Here is a 19373-nt window from a genome sequence, read left to right as displayed (position 1 = left end):
CCGTGGGGGGAAGGGGAGGGGGGGTTCTCACGCCCTCTGCGGGTCCCGGGAGCCCCGGTGCGGGGGGCCGGGCGCAGGCAGCCCCCACACCCCCGCCCCGTTGCGGACTACGTTTCCCAAGAGCGCCCGGGGCGGGGAGCGAGGGCTGCCGGGCCGTCCCGCTTGCGTGACGCAGGCCTCGCGGCGCGGGCTGGTGACGGGCGGGCGCCCGGGCGGGCGCCGTGTGGTTGGTCGGACGGAGGGGGGAGGGGTGCAGGGGCTCGGCGGCGGCGCGAGCAGGGCAGGCAGGACGGGGCCGGCCGGCGCCCGAGCGCGGAGCAGGCAAAGGGCGCGCGCGCGCGCGCGGGGGTGGGGAGGAGCGGAGCGGGGGGGAGCGGCGGCGGCGGCGGCGGCAGCAGCAGCAGCGAGAGCGCGCGCGGGGGGGCGCGCGGCGCCGCGGGGAGGGGCAGGCCGCGGAGCCCCCGCGCAGGCCGCGCGGCGCGTGGCGGGCGGGCGGGAGCCGCCAGCGGGCCGGGCCGGGCCGGGCCGGGCGCGTCTCTAGAGAGACGGTGACAGCACAGAGGGGCGGGGGGCGCGGGTGAGGGCGGCCGGGCCGCGGCGGGGGAGGGAGAGGAGCGGGGCCGCACGAGGCGGCCGGCGGCGGGGGCCGGGCCCGCTGCGCGCGGCGCGGCCGGGGCGGCGGGGGGAGGGGGGCGGTGGCGGGGGGCAGTGAAGGGGCCGGATCCCAACATGGCCTCGGGCGGCGGCGGCGGCGGCAAGATCCGGACCCGGCGGTACCACCTGGGCGCCGCGAAGCCGCCCTACGGCAGGAACAAGCAGGTGAGGCGCGGCGGCGGCCCGCTTCCCCCGGGCCGGGGTTTCCCGGCGGGGCGGCGAGGGGAGGCGAGGGCAGGGGAGGGGTTTCCCGCCGGGGCAGCGGCATTGTGGGATTTCCGGGCGGGCGGGCGCCGCCGTGGCCGGGCCAGCGGGGCGCCGCGTGCGCGGGGGGCGCCGGGCTGCCCTTTTGTTTCTCTTCCCCGGTCGCTGCCCGCCGGCGGCTCGGGCGGGCGGAGTGGGGAGATGCCGCGGCTCGTCAGGAAGTACGGGCGGGGAGGGGCGGGCGGTCCCGCCGCCCCGGTCGGCGCGGTGGCCGCGGCCTCGGCGCCCGTGTTTTTGCGCGCCGTGCAGCGCCTCGCCCGCTCCCGCCCGCGGAGGCGCAGCGGGGAGAGCAGGTCGGGTTTGGCGCCCGGCGAGTGCTGCTCTCGAAACGAGCCCCTCTCCCGAAAACTGGCGTTCATTTAGCAAGTCCGCTTCTCAGATTTAAGTGCCTCTCTCCCAACGTCTGGCTTACGCACAAGTTTCAGCCCCTCTGGCGGGTTGGTGTGTGAGGGTGCTGATAGCTACTCATCCTCCAGTTTGCTTTTTGGGAGATAACGTGTGCAGAGCCTTGAGTCCTGCATCTGGTAATTTCTTCAGTCTCTTGCCTGTGCTTGAATGTGCTGATGCAGTGCAAGTTAAATGTGGCTCATGAGGCATTTGTTCCCGTTTATATTGTGGGATAGAGTAGACAGATAACAAAAACTAGTTTGTACGTTGCAGCACAAAAATCCTACACCAGTTAGTGGCTGGAGGGAGAGGAGCAGAAATGCTGCCTGATCTCTGTTTGCGAAGAATTTTTGGGAGGCAAAGAAACAGTACTCTGGATATGCCTTCACGTGTGTGTATGAACCTGAAGCTGACTGTTCAGCCAGAACCCTCACAGTATTAAATCAGTAACTTAATCAGTAACTTATCAGTAGCTGCAGGAATGACTGTTTTATGGAAAACTGAGAGAGCATTATGCATGAATTGTTACTCATTTTTTTTTCTTATTTTGAGAAGTACTGTTTTTTTAGGTTTATATGTAGTATACTGATAAGCAGTGTTGTCCATATAAAGCTAGGATAGAGATGTTGAGTGCAGAAGAATCATTACGCTTACAGAGCAAACGTTGAAAGCTCTACAGGAATGAGAGAATAACACTGAAATTGCCATGTCTTGCATGTGTTGATACTGTGTAGATAACTGATAAACCTGACACATGAATCTGAAGTAATTAGAGACTGGTTGGTTTTCTAACTCTTCTATTGACAGTTATCTTTGCACCTTTTCTGGTAGGTTTATTTAAACAGTGTGCCAAAGCAAACACATGGTTGGGGATATCTGTGGGATTCTGCTCAGAGGTTGGATGCTGCAACTTGAATACATAGATCAAATTAACATTGAAGTATTGGAGAGAAAATTATTGTAATGATTTAATAAATTAACAAACTGATAGAAGTTAGGTACATGTATTTATTGTCATGGATAGCTTTATAACCATGTGCAGCTTGTTAACTAGAATTACATAAGAAGATGAGCTTCTGGGTAGGTAGCTAGCTTAAACTGCAGTTATTGACAAATGTTCTTGTTTTCAGTATAAGGTCCACTCTGCAGAAATATTCTGTGATTTAATGTTAATTGTCTCTCAGTAGTGAGTTTGAGAAGACATGAAAGTGTTCAGTGCAACTCTGACATGACACTATACCTCTAATTCTGACCCCCATCCTGAAATCATTACAGCTTTTATCAGTAAGTAGAATCAGAGCCTGTGGAAATTTTTTGACAGGCCTGTTTTAGGTGCTTGCGGTCAAAATTAGAGTCCTGAAAACCCTCAATCTCTTATCCTCAAGCTCTGAAGGTGTCTAAAGGTTGTAGGCAGTATAGCTAATAGCTTTAAAGTTCCCAGGATATCTGTTTTTTTTTTTTTCCCCCTCCCTTGTATGAAGGATGATTACCATGATGCTTAGGCATCGCGGTGTTTGCTTTCTGGTTGTTGTTCTTTTACCATAGTCTCCTGAGGCGTTTGATCAGGTGGGAATTCTCTGATCACACCTAATGTACTGCAGAATCAGTCTACTACAAAATACAGCGACAGCTATAGAAGACAGTTGGAAGAGGAGGTGCTGCTGCTGCTATATAACAACTAGTAGTTAAAGCATTTGTTCAGAATGTGGTAGACCCTGCTTCAGTTTCCTTTTTTGCCTTGAGGGATCAACCCACATCATCTACTTTCCAGGCAAATATCCTAGTTGCCTAGCTATATGGTGTCTTTAGTTCTGTTGACTGAAGCTGATTTACTATCCAGAAAAAGAATGTATGATTCATTGAGACAGAAGGAGGGTATATAAGAAAGTGTTGCCCTCTGGCCTGCTGATTGGGGTGCTTCTCCAAGAATGGAGACGTGTAGGCTTTGGTCCTTGCTCTCAGAACTTGTTTTATGTTAAATATTTTATGGAGCAAAGATGCAAAGCCTTGTGTTTCCTGCTCCTTCCTCCCAAACTAAAGCCCTAACCATTAAGCTTTAGAGCCATGCATCCTTATGGGTTTTTTGTTTGTTTGTTTTTATTTTTAAATCTAATGCCTTTTTTAAATCAGCCCCAAATAGGACAGGTGAAAAGATGTTGTCTGGAAGAGATGACTATGATTGTAGCTTTTGTGCTTTTCTGAGAGATGGAGATATGGATTCAAATTCCCTCCACTAGGGATGGGAACTGAACCATGATATTTTTTATATAAAAGAGGCACTGTGAATACTGTCTGTTGCTATATTACTAAAAGGAGGAAAAAAAAAAGTGGCAGCACTGCTAAGTAAAAGTGGTATGTACTCACCCACCATGGAGGTTTCTGGGCTGGGAATCCACAAAAACAAAAGAGCCTTCTTGTATCTCCGGGTTAGGCATTCTGGGAGTAGAATTTAGGAGTTCCTCCCCATTCGCTGTGCTTTCCTAATGGCTAAATGTTGACAGCTCCATGCTGAATGTGTTGACTTTAGATAATGCCATGCTTGGCATGCTACCTGTTTACTTAGCCATCTCATTTGAAATATCCAGTCTCCTTCTGCACCACGTAAGGAGCTTAAGCACTTGGGTTAAAATCACGGCTTCTGTTCTGAGAGCCAAGCATGTGAAAGCAAAGTGGGTGCTGTTGTGCCCAATGTTTGGGTTCCCTGGCCAACTTCTGGATGTGGCCACAGTGCTTCCAGATGCTGGTTAGGTCCTGGTCACTTAGGTGGACCAGTGATTGGAATCACTAGTGTGAATATGCTAGTGCAAATGGGAATAGTGTTTATATTACTAATTTATTACACAGCTTCTACTAAAGTATCTGCATATTCCCATTCTTAACTTTGTTTAGCATGTGTGTGTGTGCATGCATGTGCGTGCGCTGGTTTAGCTTAGAAAACTGCTATTCCCATCTGGGTAACCTAGAGATTTCAAAGATCCTAAGTATGTCATTATAGGAAACTGTAAAATAATTTTGGGTTATTTTTACTTGATACTTAATTATTCAGATGAAAATATGAAGGAATTTGACTCCTCTGGACTTTTAAACTCAAGGAAAAACAAGTTATGTGAAAAGTCTTTATACCCTTGCCATAAGCCTGTATGTTTATTTTAAGCTTCAAATTAGTGTTTTTTTTTATATTGGAGGTCGTAACTGTAGATTGAAACTTATGCTGGTGAGTGGCCTGTTTCTGTTTTTTCTTGTCTGTGTGTATGCCAGTGTATATTTCTAATGTGAATGTGCTGCACTGGTATAAAGCAGAACAGTCCAAATGTGTTTTACTTGTTGAAACCAGCATATGCTGTTGCATGTATGTAGTTGATGTTGTGCTGATGTAGTTATGATGTTACCAGGAGGAGGGGACTGGCAGGCCATTGAAAGGTATATTCACTGGTCCTGGTCACAAAAGCTGCTCTGGGTTGGTGAGTTTTGCATAGTCACTTGAGATACAGTGTAGGATTCTGTCCAGACAAGGTAGTCAGAGGACTGGGAACTTAAACTGTATGCAGCAATGCCTAAATTACTACATTATCACCTGCTCTTGAAGACAGCCCAGTTCTAAACTACTGTTTGATTTGTTTTATGTTATGTGTGGCACTTTCTCAGTGGGCAGTGGCTGCAGACAGTGGGCAGAGTAATCTTATAAACTGCCTGTTTTATTCTGAGAAGAAATCTTCAACCTCTTGTGCTCGAGAGGTGGTGTTCCTAGAATATCATGTTGAGTAATTTAAATTAGGTAATGTTTCATAAACCTGAAGCAGGAAAATATTAATTAAAAAAAATCTTTAAACTATTAAGAATGTCTATGGGGCGTTATGTAAGTATAACTCTATTGGTTTAACTGTTATCAATAGGATTATACCTTGAAGTGTGCTAAGATGATTATTTTTATTTTTGTGTGCGTCTGCTTGTTTTGCTTTAGTAGTAGGCTAGGATACTGAGCTAAATATTCACAGATTTTAAGAAATTTTTAATGTATATTTAAAGGTTTGTTCTAAAAGAATGGGCTAGTTAACTTCAGTTGGGTTTCTCTCTCCCAGCACTATCAAGTAAATTGTATTAGCAAAATGGATTTTTAAATATTGTACTTGTTAGTAGTCCTGAATACCTTCTACAGTCACTACAAGGTGAATACCTTCTACTGTCAGCATAAGCAAAGATGTCAATGAAGTTTTTCCCAACTAGGATACAATTTTATCTCATTTCAAGATGCTCTCAATGGTATAACAAATTGTAGAATATGTTGGCTGTAGCATTTTATTAATATTTTGGTTATTGCCTCTCAAAGTGTTGTCATGACAGCCCTGGGAGCTGCAAAGTATTGGGGGAAAAAAACAGTATTAGCAGCTGATATCTTAGGACAGAGGATTGAAAAACAGATGCAATAATTGGTTGTGTTAGCTGGGACACTGCAAATTGCCTTAGTTGCTGGCAGCACATCACTTCCTCTGAGTGAGAGAGTATTTATTCCTCCAATTAGTAATTAGAGCTGGTTCTTGCTCTGCTGTCACGGAGGAGCTGAGCTGCTGCTGACTCTGAAAGCTGTGTGAGGATAGAGTGCAAAATCATTTTTGCTCACCTAAAGGAGTTTGAGAAGAGCAATTTCAGTTCAGCATAGATGCAGGCCAGCATAGAGTTGTGCAACAGATTCATAACACAACTGGGTCATAACACAGCTGGGTGACTGAGTCAGTGGACAAGGAATGAGCAGTGGATGTTGTTTACCTTGATTTTTAGTAATTCTTAATAATAGTAATTCTTAAGTATGGTCTCCCATATTATCCTTGTAGCCAAATTAGTGAAATACGGACTGCTCAAGTAGACTGTAAAGTGGTTGGAAAATTAGCTGGACCACTGGGCTCCAAGGGTTGCAGTCAGCAGTACAAAGCTGCACTGGTAGCTGGTTATTAATAGCATCTCTCAGGGGTTAATACTGGGGCCTATACTGTTTTATGTCTTTATTAACAATCTGGGATGAGGGAAGGGAGTATTCCCTCAGCAGGCTCCTACGTGAAACCGAACCTGGGGAGCATCTGTATGCTGAAGGGTAGTGCTGCCACTGAGGGGTCTCAACAGAAGGGGCTGACAGGAACCTCCTGAAGTTCAACAAAGGCAGATGCCAAGTCCTTCCTCTGGGACAAAACAACCCCACACACCTGGTGGACGAGTTGGGCGTGAGTCAGCAGTGTGCCCCTGAGGTGAAGAAGGCCAACTGCATACCAGACTTTATTAGTAACAGTGTGGGCGGCAGGTGGAGGAAGATGATGATTCCCCTCTATTCATCACTTGCAAGTCTACCTCTGGAGCATGTGTCCAGTTTTGGCCTTCCCAGGACAACAAAGGTGTTGACATACTGGAGCAAGTCTAGCAGAGGGCCACCAAGATGATTAGGGGGCTGGAGCATGTGATGTATGAGGAGAGGCTGATAGAGCTGGCTTTGTTCAGTGTTGAGAAAGCAAAGGGGAGACCTGCTGTCTGCAGATACCTAATGGGAAGGTATAGTGATGGTGGAGCCGAGCTGCTCTTGGGTATTAACAGCAATGGGACAAAAGGCAGCAAACTCAAGTTGCAAAATAGGAAATGCCGATTAGATATTAGGAAAATGTTTTCACTATGAATCACATGGTTCTAATGTGTGGTTGCACACTGGGAGAGCTTTCCAGAGAGGTCTCCATCCATACCCAGCTGAACACTGCCCTGGGCAACCTGCTCTCACTGGCCCTGCTCTGAGCAAGAGGTTGGCTTAGGTGTCCTCAGGGTCCCACCCCAGTGTCTGTGCAGTTGTGTGATGGCTGCTGTTGACCCACAGAACACACAGACATGCGGTTCCAGCATAAATGTCAACATTACTTTAGGTTCATAATCCTTCTACTGGTGCATCCTCATTCTGTCTCAGGGCTATATTGGTTTCTGAGGGAAGAAATAATGCCCGCATCTCGCTGTTGCATTTTATCTAGAGTAAATTGTAAGGTTCCCCTCAGGGAGAACATAGCAAAGAGGCCTTTCTCTAAGGTTGCTGTTTCCCAGCCTATTTTTAAAGCATCTTCTGTTTTTTTAGACCTATTTTTAATTCTTCTTTGTTAGGGTATTAAATAATTTAACCATTGGTTCGTGTGTTCTGTTCAGTTTTATGAATAACTGTACTAACTTTGGACATATTTATTATTTTCCCTTGGACAGATCTCTCTTGTGAGGTGTCTCCATTTCTTGCCACCACATTTCATACTTTTTTTTTTCTTTTTAATTATAATGATGCTTAAAACCCTTGACTTGCTTTCTCCTGATACCTGAACTGTACAGGTCTTGTCTACAGGAAAGCTGTTATAGCTGCTTAATTGAAGGTACAATTCAAATATGCTTTTTAAGCATGTGTGTGTGTGTGACAGTATAAACATATGTATATATGTATTATGTATATATACAGATATATAACATCTACATAGATGTTTAAGTGTGTATGTATGAATGTGTATATATATATACACGTTTATTTTGCCAACAGTTCAACTGTGTAAAGCTAGTATTGTTCAGAGCTGTATGTCACCACTTTTGGTGGAAGATTGTTATACCAACAGCTTTATTAGTGGAAGGGACTATGTAAGTATGCTCTAAACTCCTTTAGGCAAAGTCAGTTGGGTCATCTTAAATTTGAGTGAAGGCAAGTATGAACTAGCTTGTTTGACTTTGCCTGAAGCAAAAATAGTTTTGTAAGTTGCTGATACAACTATTTGTCATTGTGGTATTCTAAATTACTTTACAAAAAATTGTTAAAGAGATCTTCTTTTAACTGTAAGATTTGCTATTTTGTTGTTGTTGCAGAGCTTAAAATTTTTTTTTGGTTTTTTTTGTTTGTTTGTTTTTGTCAAAAGAGGGGGAATGTATTTGTAAATGTTTTTCTCCCCTCTAGGTAGGAAATATGCCACTAAAGCTTTCATATTGGGGAAGGAGTACTAATATTTCCGAGGGGGGAATTTCCTTTGAGTTTCTGTAACTCATCTCATAATTGTGTGTTGCATTTAGTAACAGTGCCTTCATGTGTCTTTGGCTTGGTTGTGATCTCCTTCTGTTTTTCAAAGTAAGCACGTGTTCCTGATAGTCTTTAGATGCATCTTTGTAAGGAAAAAATGCATATGTTAATACATGAACACCAGTGTGCACTGAGGTCCTAATTGCAGTGATTCAGTTGCAGTTACAGTACACATGCTAGCTTTGCAAATAGCTATGCCAGTAGAAGATTTTCATTTTTCTTGCCCAGGTTGTCCATTATTGTCTCCATAGCTCTGCTGTTGGAAAGAAGTGTTTGAGTGTGTCCTGCAAAGCTAGCTGACTTTGCTTTAGGACTATGGCTGCGTTTTGAATGGAATTGTCTCTTTCTGATGCAGATGGGCTATCTCAGCTCCTTTCCCTACTAGAACTCTAGGACTGGTGACCTTCCAGGTTAAAGTAAACCAACCAAAGATTTGAACTGTTCAACTGACATTTTCTTGGATACTAGATTAAGGGTGTAGTAAGGCATGTCAATATTTACAGCAACAAAATATTAGGTTGGCTAGGAAGAAACTCTGTGCAATAGAAATATGTGCAAACCTGTAACGTTAGGTGCATTTGTAGTTTAACTCATCCTAAGCTAAGCAGATATAAATAAGGTTTAAACTGGTTTAAATATACGTGTATTAGGGATTTACAGTAGTGTAACTAGATACATTTTAAATTGAGTTATGATAGTGCAATCATTCTAATGTCAGCCTTTAGTATAATATAATTTATAACAGAGTTGCAGAATATATACAGAATTGTAGATGTCACTGCCTACAATCACTAAAAAAAAAATCTTTGGACAATGACAGTTTGTGTTACTGGTAAGAGAATGGTGCTTGGAGAAAATGGTAATATGTTTACGTGAGATGCTCTTGGCTCTGTCAGGTGAGCTATGATGAAAATACATGGCCAGAAAGACATTGCTGCCCCTAATGACTAAAGGTTACTGCCCTATAGCAGTTCCAGAATATTAGCTTAAGTTGCCAAAGATATAACAAATAAATTACCAAAGATCTTTTTGTTATCTTTTATTACCACCACATTTAATTTAAAAATATTCTAGCTTTCATGTTAGAAGATCATTATTTTCTTTGGAATGCTACTCCAAAGCGGGAGTAACAAAATATTGTAGTAGAAAGTACTTCATTTTATGAGATATGCTTCACATTATCTATAAAGCCTTGTCTGCACTAGAAAACATCTGACATGGGGATGGTGTCAGTAAGTTGAGTTGCCCTTGAATGGCATTTAACCATTGTTTCAGAAATTGTTCTGGAATTTGGCTTGCCCTTGTTTGTGTTTTACACACAAAACGTGTCCTCACTACTATGTGCCTTAGATTAGTGTGTGGTATCATATTTGTCAGCCTGTGTTTTTAGATAAAGCGGCATTTAAATGTTGTTTAATTCATTCCTGGGAATCTAGTACATTTTAGTAGGTAGCAAATTGGTAGAATGGGAAATGATAAAAGCCTTTTAATGTTGAAAGCCTTTCAGTGTATAGGCTTATTATTTACAGTAAATAGGGGGAAAGAGGGAGAGTTTGTCATTTCTATTAGCAAATATGTTTGACAATATTAAGATCCTGTAATGAATCGGGTCTTATGTAGAGAATTGCTGTAAATAGACATTTTATGTCTGAACTGTGTATTAAAATCCTAAATATGAATGTATGTTATCATACTTTGCTAAATCTGTTTACTTTGTTCCAATGGCCTTGTCAAAACCATCTGGTGCTATGGGAAATGTATTTTTTGATCATTTTAATTTGGAAAATTTTAAGCTTGCTCATGCAGTTATGTCAGACTTTGCTATCCTGGTGCCATGTGTTTTAGCTATTGTTGTGCTCATTAAATAAAAATGATTGGTTCAGGCTACAGGGGTCCTTTGTAGGAAAAGGGGAAAAAATTGAGCTGCATTTCTTTTAACGTAGCTCTCCATACTGTCTTTGAAACTTAGCTGTATGCACACTAAGTAAGTGTGAGGCTTTCAATAAAAAATATTAGTTATATTTATGGTCTCTTCCTAGGGTAACAATGTACTCCTTTAAAACTGCTTATAAGATTGTTAATGACAGTAGTCTCCTTTTAATCTTCTACTTTTCATTTTTGACACTGATAGATTCCTGTTACAAAGCTTAACACTAACCATATGCTCAGTGATTTACGGCACCCGTCACTGATCACTATTAGCGCCTGGTGCTAGTCAATCTAGTTCTTTCTACAAAAAAAAAAGGAAGTAAGGTGTCCTGTACTTTGTGCTCTCTTTTGAAATGTTTAGTCAGTATCAACTAAAGGTGTGGACAAAATCTGAGTTGAAACTGTTCAGTATCATAAGGATTTAACCTCGTGGGTTAGACGCTGATCTGTCAATGGGAGCATATGCTGGCTTTTTGCATTCACATGGAAATGGTAGTAATGGGCTACTATTTTCGTGGTGCAGCTCTGCAAGCAGTGCCAAAATGTAGAACAGTACCTGACTTTCCCTGGGATATTTATTCCAAAGCTAACTAGACTAAGGAAAATGAGTCTTACTTCAAGCAATAAAAAGGAAATATGCTGGCATCAGGAAGCATAATTCTTCACGATTTTTAGAAATAAATTTGAACCAGTTCAGTTGCCTTAAATAAAGTTGTTTTCTTTTCCCCCCAATGCTACGTAATTAATGGCATTCCTGTAACATATTGTTCATATTAAGTCATAAGTTTTATTGTCTTTTTTTAATGAAGTATCAAACTCTGCTGTCCTACGGCCAAATTGAAACCACTCCCTAAATAGCAGAAACGCAGTTAGTTTAAGCCAGTCTGGGTCTGTGCTGCTGCAAGAGACAGCCCTGTCATGTTTCCACTCCTGTTCTTGCCTTTGTGCTAGCACTTGTGCAGCCACATGGTCAGTTGGACCAGAGAGCTGATCCTCCTGAAAGGGAGTCTTCGGCATCACCTTCCCAAGGTGAATTTTGGGCCGGATCTGTTCCCCGATTGCAGTTTGTCACGTGGCTGCGTGTGTGCCAGTGCCAGCACAAGGGAGGTGGATGGAGGTGAAGGGAAGAATGGGACAGTGTTTTAATGGCAGTACAGACACAGATTGTTTAAAGGAGGGAGAAGTCTTGTTCCTCATTTCCCTTGTGCTGGCTGCCTGATTTCTCTCTCTCGGGCCAATTGTGGTGCACTGAGCCAGTTGAACTCATTAGTCCAGCGGAGAAACATGCACTTTTTCCCAGATTAATGAATTCATTGAGTACAGAGAGTAGTCTGCTATGCGCCAGAGCTGGCACAAGGTAACATAGTGGCGGATGGAGAGACAGGAACATTCCTTCTGGGTGACTGGAAGTGGTTAGATTGAGCTGCCCCATCTCGATAAACTTCACCCTTAAGTGCTGTAGCTTGCAGGTTTTCTTTTTGAGAACCTACCAATTTAACTTCAAAATGAGAAGGAAAGAAAAAATCCATGAATTGACCTGGAGGTAAAAACTTGATGCTTTGAGGTGTGCATATAGTAAAGTAGAAATCAACTCTTTTATAAGGTAGATTTTGCATCTCTGAAGACCTCATGTTAGTATATGACCTTTATGTATATTTTTTTTAGCACATTCCATGTTGTATAGTGGGATTTACTTAATCCTCTCAGATAGAAATCTACTCAATTACAAAAATAGATGCTTACCAATAATTCACTCTTTCTGAGTATTCCTGCCAGCACTTTTTTCTGTATTGCTATATGAAAGACCCTTAAAAACTGAGAAAACTGTCCTATTTCTAAAACTGTCCTATTTTTAGCCAAGAAATAGCTTGCTTTTAAGTTTGGGAGTCAAATTGTGACTATGATCAGGTGATTTTTGTTTGTTTATATACATCCTTTGAAGAAGTTGTACAGTGGTTAGCATTGCTCTCTCCATATCTTTCCTTCAGAGTTGCATCTCAAGGTAATATGCTTTGAGTAACTTTGACTGTGGCTGTTGCTGTAGTGTATATGTACATAGATCTGTCTAGCAGGGCTGTAGACATACAGGATGCACAGAATTTGAAGAGCTGTTGTAAATATCTATTCTAAAGCTATTGGGTCTTTATTGTGGATTTTCTTTTTATATTCTGTGTTTAGTTCTGCTTTTTGGCTGGTATTTTAGAATGAGAATAGAGTATGAATGCATTTAAGAGGAGCAGGCAACTGTTGGTACTGACAGCAGCTCTCAAACTGCTGAAATCAGTGAGTTGTTAATGTGCTGAAGGACTAAAACACATTCAGCGAGGAAAATGCTGCTGTGCACAGTTAGGATTGTCCTGTGGCATCTTCTGCCCTTGCACGATACCAAGTTCGGTGCCTCTGTAGGACATTAGAGAGCACAGTCGGGAACCAGCGATGGGCAAGGGATGGAGCTGGTGACACGCGAGTGAGGAGGGAGAACGCTCTAGTGCTGACAGAGTAGGCTCGTGCAGGGAGAGGGTGTTCAAACACACGTGCTGAAGTTGGAGAATAAGAAGGTTAAAAGTTAGAGTAAAATTAAAATGCCAACTTTGAAAGCAGTGCAAGGCGTGATACCTTGCTAAAATCCCCTAGCAAGAATACAGTGTGTGCACGTTTAAAAGCTATTTGGTCAGTGCTACAGCTCTGCCTCACTTAAAGCATTATTGTTGGACTGCTGTTCATTTCCTGGGTTTCAGCTCTTTGAGTATCACTGAGGTCAATGGCCTGGGCAGATAGGAGACACCTTAAGGAAATCTTTGTTCTAGTGAGGATATTTTTGCGTGGAGGGACTTACTTAGCATATATGTTTTGCTTTTGTAGGGGAGTTTTTTGTTAGCAGGATCTATATCTGATGATGTGTTATGATTCGCTTATGATGTCTGCCTCATTCTTTCGCAGTAAGTTCACTTGTAATCAGTATTTTCATTTTGCAGATAGAAAACAGAGGTGTGTGTGGCAGTGAATTTTGTTTTTCCTTGCTTTGTCAGTAAGCCACCGGTATTCTGGAGTGTAAAACTGCTTCTTGTTTGTCTTTCACCATGCATGGGACAGATGGAGCAGACTTTTAGTACTTTCTGCGCTATGACTGCACTTACCAAGTTCCAGCTCCTGAAATGGTTTAAGATGTTACCCTGTGTTGAGTTTAATCTTAAAGTCCTGCTGATGTGCTGAAGGGTAGCAAGGCTGCCATATGAAAGAAAGAGTCAGACCAGTCTATATTTAGCTATGGATGGTAAAATGTCATCTTGATTAATTATTAGTCTAGCTAGATTCTCCAGTTACTCATTTGGGATACTAAAGATGGTTAAGTTAAGTATTTGGAGGGTTTCTTCAGTGACAGAAGCATATAGGCCCATTTTAAGGCCAGTAATATCTTGTTCTATGATTAAGAAAATCTGTAGCAATACTGAATGTATGTAAAGGACTGGAAAAAGCACTGTGCAGTCCTACACCTGAATAATACTTTTGACCATCTGCTGCCTAAAATCAGTTAAAATATCTGAGTACCGTGCCAGAATCTTTGATATATGTGTTAGCAAGTGATAATGGTGTTCAAAAAAACCTCTCTTTGACTCTTCTTACTTTACAGTTTTCAAAGTGTTGAATTTGCTGAGTTAGCTTTCATGTTTGGTAATTTGACTTAACATAGTTATGTAGCCGTAGTGAGTGCAAGAGGGAGGGAACTCAGTGCCACAAGTAAGTGATCTGCCACACAGGATTGAGATTTGACTAAGTGTGTTGAAGTTTTGAGGGAATGATAGGGAAGAAGTGACCGACTAAACAAAATGGTAAATATATATTTCTTAAGTGTAGAATGCAAACATTGCAAAGAATTGTTAAATGGCAAAATAGGAATGGCTTTTATGTATTCAGTAATTGCAGAATGCTAGGGTTTAGACCTCCAAAACCTTAATGCACTGCGAAATGAAATTTAATCAAAATGGTTCTATTTAACAATCCTGTAGTAAGGCATCTGCTATTCAACTATAGTTTTGTTTTTTTTCTAGGGTTTCTCTCAGGATACCCTGACTGTTCAGAGTGTAACAGTGGTTTCTGATGCATTTTGTAACTGTAGCTGTAGTAGAAAAATACTCTAAAATACTACACTGATTTTAACAGATAGCATGGTTGTCACTGTAGATAACTGCTAGGCCTCTGTTTTTGATGGATTTCAAGTGAGGACATTAGGTGGAGGAATCCTGAAACAAACATCTACATCAGGAGTTATTTAGAAGTAATGTTCCAGGTGGCCCTGTGAATTGACAAGTTCTTGGTGAACTTTCACTGAAGTTTCAGAATTTTGAGAATTGGCAAGGTGACTGGGAGGTGCAGAAACTGAGAGGTAGTAGTAAATATGTTAGGTGAATTTTTGTGATGTGTCCCAGGCTTATAGAGATCTTATGTAAAGGATCATAGTCCTTTATCTTATTCTTGTTATAAATATTTGATACCTAATATCTGTCTTTAAGGTCTGTGGAAAGTTGCATTTCAGAGTATACTATTGAATGTTTTTCTGTAATTAAACAAGTGTTTTTCTTTCAAGCAGGGAATCATTAGCAGAGTGACAGAATCAGTGAAAAATATCGTGCCAGGATGGTTACAGAAGTATTTCAATAAAAGCGAAGATGAATGTGTAGATACAAATGAATCTACAAACCAGGAAGAGAATCCAGTAAATTTTCATCATGATTATCCAGATGAAGATACCATAATGATTGATGGGAGAGTCATGCCTGAATCAGCAAGAATTAATTTAGAAGGTATGTGAAAAAAACATTTAGTATTCTGGCCATCTGTATTTATTCACAGATTTCTACTTTAAAATTTAAATTTCTAAAGGAAACTGGAAAGAGGGTTTTGACAGAATTCAAAGAACTATGTGAAGCTGTCTTAGCTTTTAGCTGTAAATGTAATTGTGAAACGTCTTGTCTGAGTATATTCTGGGGGATGTCTTACAGCTCTTGGAATTCATCGGTTAAGTTCATGTACTCTATTAACCAGGTGCAAAATGTTGATAATACTCATTTGCAAGTGCTCTAGGTTACTTTTTTCTTTTTTTTTTTTTTTTTTCCCCTGAGGTCTGGAATGAACGTTTATCTAATTTCCCAAGGTAATAAAAAACATTAATGTGTTTTGTAGTCCTCAGAACAAAGGGCTGATGATAATGCTAAAATGCCAGAGGAAGGTTCGTTCTTAGGTCCTATTTTTTTTCCTTTGGTCTTCGATCAATGTAGAGAAATTTCTTGTTAGCTTAATGGAGAACTGAGGAACCAGTGCCTGGATATGGTTTGTACCTGAAGTCTTTGAAAAGTTATCTGGACACTTGGCAAAGAAGTTTCCAACTCCTTACTTTACAGTATAAAAGATTAATCTGTGTTTCATATCCAGAGCCTTTCACTATTACTCTATTCCTGCTGTGCAAATTTGCAAATATTCTCATTTGAGTTTCTCTTAAACTAGCAGTTTTGCAGAACTTAATAAGGAGATTGTTTTGTCTGAGCACGCGTAGATAACCATCTATGCATGCAAAGTCAGTTGCTGAATCAAAACAAATGAAGAAATAACTTAATCTGCAAGGCCACTTAATTGTAAATAAGAAACTTTATAGCTTTCTGTGTGGATATAGCTTCAGAATAAGTTTGGATAAAGGAACAGAGAAAGTCTTCATGACTGAGGAACACATGTTGGATTTTCTAAAGAAATGTGTGAAAGGACCTTTCAGTAATAACAGCTGCACAGCAACCTTACTAACTCCAAGAGCTCAGGAGCAGATGGACACCCTAGAACCTTTAATAGCTTATGTTGCAGGCTGGGGATTGCATATACCAATCTTACTTGCTATACTTATAAATAAACAAACAAAAAAACCCAAATAAATTCTTAAGAAAAGCCCGTTTCATCAGCTCCGAAGTACCCATGTGCCAGAGCCTGTATTCCTTTGCTCAGCTGGCCTTCAGTCTAAAACACTTGCCTTGCCTAAAACAACGCTGTCCTAAAAATCTGCCAGTGCTTTGGAAACCTGATTAGTAGTACTGCAGTGGTTATGAAGCGTGAACTAGGTACTTTAAGTTTCAGTGCAAATATCAAGAGAATAGTGACTTCAAATCATCTTTCCTAGAAATCCTGAGAGAGGCGGTGGACTTATGTCAGGCAGAATACCCATTAACAGTTTTTCCCTTCATTTAGTAAGTTGGAGCTGTGAGACTTCCTCATCCAGGACACTGGCAGTGTTTACAGGCCTTTTGGTTTACAAGGGAAAAAAAAAAATCTGATCTCGTTACTGAGGCAGGGATGCTTACTTGCCCTTTGTGTCAAAATTTCAAAAAATTAATGGATAGGACATAATGTTTTGCTTGATATGTTAGAATTCCGAAAAATACTGTAAATAGGTGTTTTCATGTTACGTACTTAGCTTAGCATTTTCTTTCTTACAAGATCATATAAATTGCAGAAGTGTCGGTAACTCTTGCTATGTAAGAGTAAAAGCTTAAGTTTTGGAAAGCTTATTGCAAGGTTTATATGCAAGTGAAAGAATTTGTATATGTTTGATTTAATGAAAGACAGTTTTAGGGCACTTGAGTGTGGGATCAGAATTTAGTGTTGTAAAACCTCATACTCAACTTCCTCTTAATGTGACATTAATATTAATTATTGTAAGCAGTGCTGGTGTTGCAATCAGACAGTTAAATGAAACCCTATATGGGTGAGGAAGAAGTTAAATTCAGCTTCACTATTTTTGTACAGAAATCTTGGCAATAGAATGAGTGTTGATAGAAAACAGGTTTTGGCTTCTGTGAGCTTGCCTATAAGAAAGCTAATTGTCTCCCTGTTCTCGTTTAGAACCATCCACGAGTAGATCCGCATTAAACTTTTCGGATGTGTTAACAAGGCCCTCTCTTCATCGGAGCCATTTGAACTGTACCATGTTGGATTCCACAGTACCACATTGTCAGCCCTCTACGTCTTCTGCACTTGGCATTGGCAGTCCTGGACTCTCTCTTGTAAAAGAAATAAAAGATTCTACCTCTCAGCACGATGATGATAACATCTCAACAACCAGTGGCTTCTCCTCCAGAGCATCTGATAAAGGTAACTTTCATTTTCTCAGTCTAACACTTTTTTCACAACATGAAATAGTTTGCATTCTTTGATACTCCATGTCACCTTAGTAAATAAAATAGGTGAATGCCAGTTTTGGATATTGGAATTAAATTAAATTTTTAGTGTTTTAGAAGTATATAATCATGTCACTTTTTCAATATAGCTATGCTTAGGGATATGTTTATGAGACCCTGATGTTACAAAGAGTCAGAGCTGAAATACAATCTTTTCAGCTAGGTTATATGTAAATCTTAAACTGAGATGCTGGGAACTGAACATGACTCACTGTAGCTTGACAACTAGGTTGACTGCCTGGACAGAGGAGTGACTCAATTTCTAACTGACAGCTGCTTACATGTGAATAATTCTAGGTGACAAATAGAAACACAAGATGCTTTTTTGAGTTTTGCCAGGAGCAGTTGGAGATGGAGTTGGAGACCTGGGTCATCTCACTACAGCAGGGCAAGCAGCAGTTTTGCAGCTTTTGCTAATCCCTCATGTAGTTAAGATCTGAGGCATGATCAGCAAGCCTGCTGGAAAACTTTCTCTTAAAGTTGAGAGTAGATGTTGCCAGGCTTTGGCAATACAGCCTGAGTCTACTAATGCTCTTTGTGGTGTTTTTTCATAAAGCACTTATAGAAAACAGATCATTAAATCTGTTAGATCAGCCTTTTGGGAATCTTTCAGGTTTAAAACCCCTGCAATCCTGACCTGTGCTGGCCTCCAACCCTTTATCAACATAGGAAAAACTTTGTATCTGTATAGATGCATCTGTGTTTACGCAGTCCTCTTACATCTTTCCATGAAAGAGCTGTTTTCCTTTTTTTCCTATGTTTGAAGAATAATATTAATTTCCTATGAATGCTTTGAAACATTAAAGAAAAGAAGTTGTATACTTAATTCAGTGAACAGATATTGGGCTCAGGATTGACGTTTGGATTTCATACAATATTTGAAATTGATCTGTATTAAAGAACTCTGAAATCAAGGTTAGAGTGCTACAGAAATGAGTATTGGGGGATTTCTTCTTTCTTTAAGACTTATTTTTCTCTATTAACTCTAAAGTTAGAGTGATCTTTAATATTAAAAGTTCTCCATGTACACAAGGTGTTTACATATTGCATATGTCCTTTTGGCAGATATAGCAGTTTCAAAAAATACATTGGCTCCACCACTCTGGTCCACAGAAGCTGAAAGATCTCATTCCCTCGCACAGCATACTGCAGCTGGTTCTAAAAAACCTGCATTCAACTTATCTGCTTTCGGACATCTTTCTCCTGTAAGTACTACACAGTATACTATTTTTTAGTTGAGCTGAATGTGTATCCATTTTACTAACTGCTTATCATAATATATCTCTGCAGTCACTTGGAAACACTTCTGTGTTTAAGACAAGTCAACTTGGGGATTCTCCATTTTACCCTGGAAAGACCACTTACGGTGGTGCAGCTGCAGCAGCGAGACAGATGAAAGTACGAATTGCTCCTTATCAGGTATGGGAATAATGATGCAGTGGGAGGGGAATTGTGATTGAAATACAAAACGGATAGCACTCACAAAAGAGCCGTGAGGAGAGAGCTGAAAATGTGCTACCAGTTCCTGTTCTACCAGCCTACAAGAGAAAAGAGGAATTTCCATATAAATAACAGTTTGCCTAGACTTCCTCCTCCTAATGAAAAAGAATGACAGTAACACCTTAGTTCTATCTAGCTGTTCCTAGTTGTGCTTTCCTCTATTCAGTCGTTCAAAATATTTTTCATTCAAGTGCCTTTGTCAGCCTCTGACCATATTACATTAACAAATTCATGCAGTCTTTATTCAAAAAATAAAAGCGATGATGGCATAACTATGAAAACTTGTGCTTACAGTAGCAAAAGCTACAATAGTCAAACCTGCTTGACTATGACACTCATAAGTATATTTTATAAAA

The 19373-nt window shown here is 41.3% G+C and overlaps 1 protein-coding gene across 4 annotated transcripts in view; it reads left to right on the top strand.

Moving 5' to 3' along the window:
• The first annotated feature begins 662 nt into the window (after window positions 1-662).
• NUP153 (nucleoporin 153) overlaps window positions 663-19373 on the top strand; it is a 41164-nt gene continuing 22453 nt past the window's right edge. For 3 of the 4 annotated variants that reach the window (XM_064507020.1, XM_064507022.1, XM_064507019.1), the window contains exons 1-5: window positions 668-819; window positions 14886-15102; window positions 17183-17431; window positions 18583-18722; window positions 18808-18936. In XM_064507020.1, the coding sequence (XP_064363090.1) occupies window positions 730-819; window positions 14886-15102; window positions 17183-17431; window positions 18583-18722; window positions 18808-18936 (825 nt within the window). In that variant the 5' untranslated portion in view covers window positions 668-729. Of the gene's footprint in view, window positions 820-14885; window positions 15103-17182; window positions 17432-18582; window positions 18723-18807; window positions 18937-19373 lie in introns of all 4 variants that reach the window. The other variant, XM_064507021.1, reaches the window with a different exon arrangement.

This window comes from Dromaius novaehollandiae, chromosome 2 (assembly GCF_036370855.1).
Source record: "Dromaius novaehollandiae isolate bDroNov1 chromosome 2, bDroNov1.hap1, whole genome shotgun sequence".
NCBI classification, from domain to species: domain Eukaryota; kingdom Metazoa; phylum Chordata; class Aves; order Casuariiformes; family Dromaiidae; genus Dromaius; species Dromaius novaehollandiae.
Note: the sequence above shows the minus strand (reverse complement) of the source record. Positions and strands in the feature narration are given on the sequence as shown.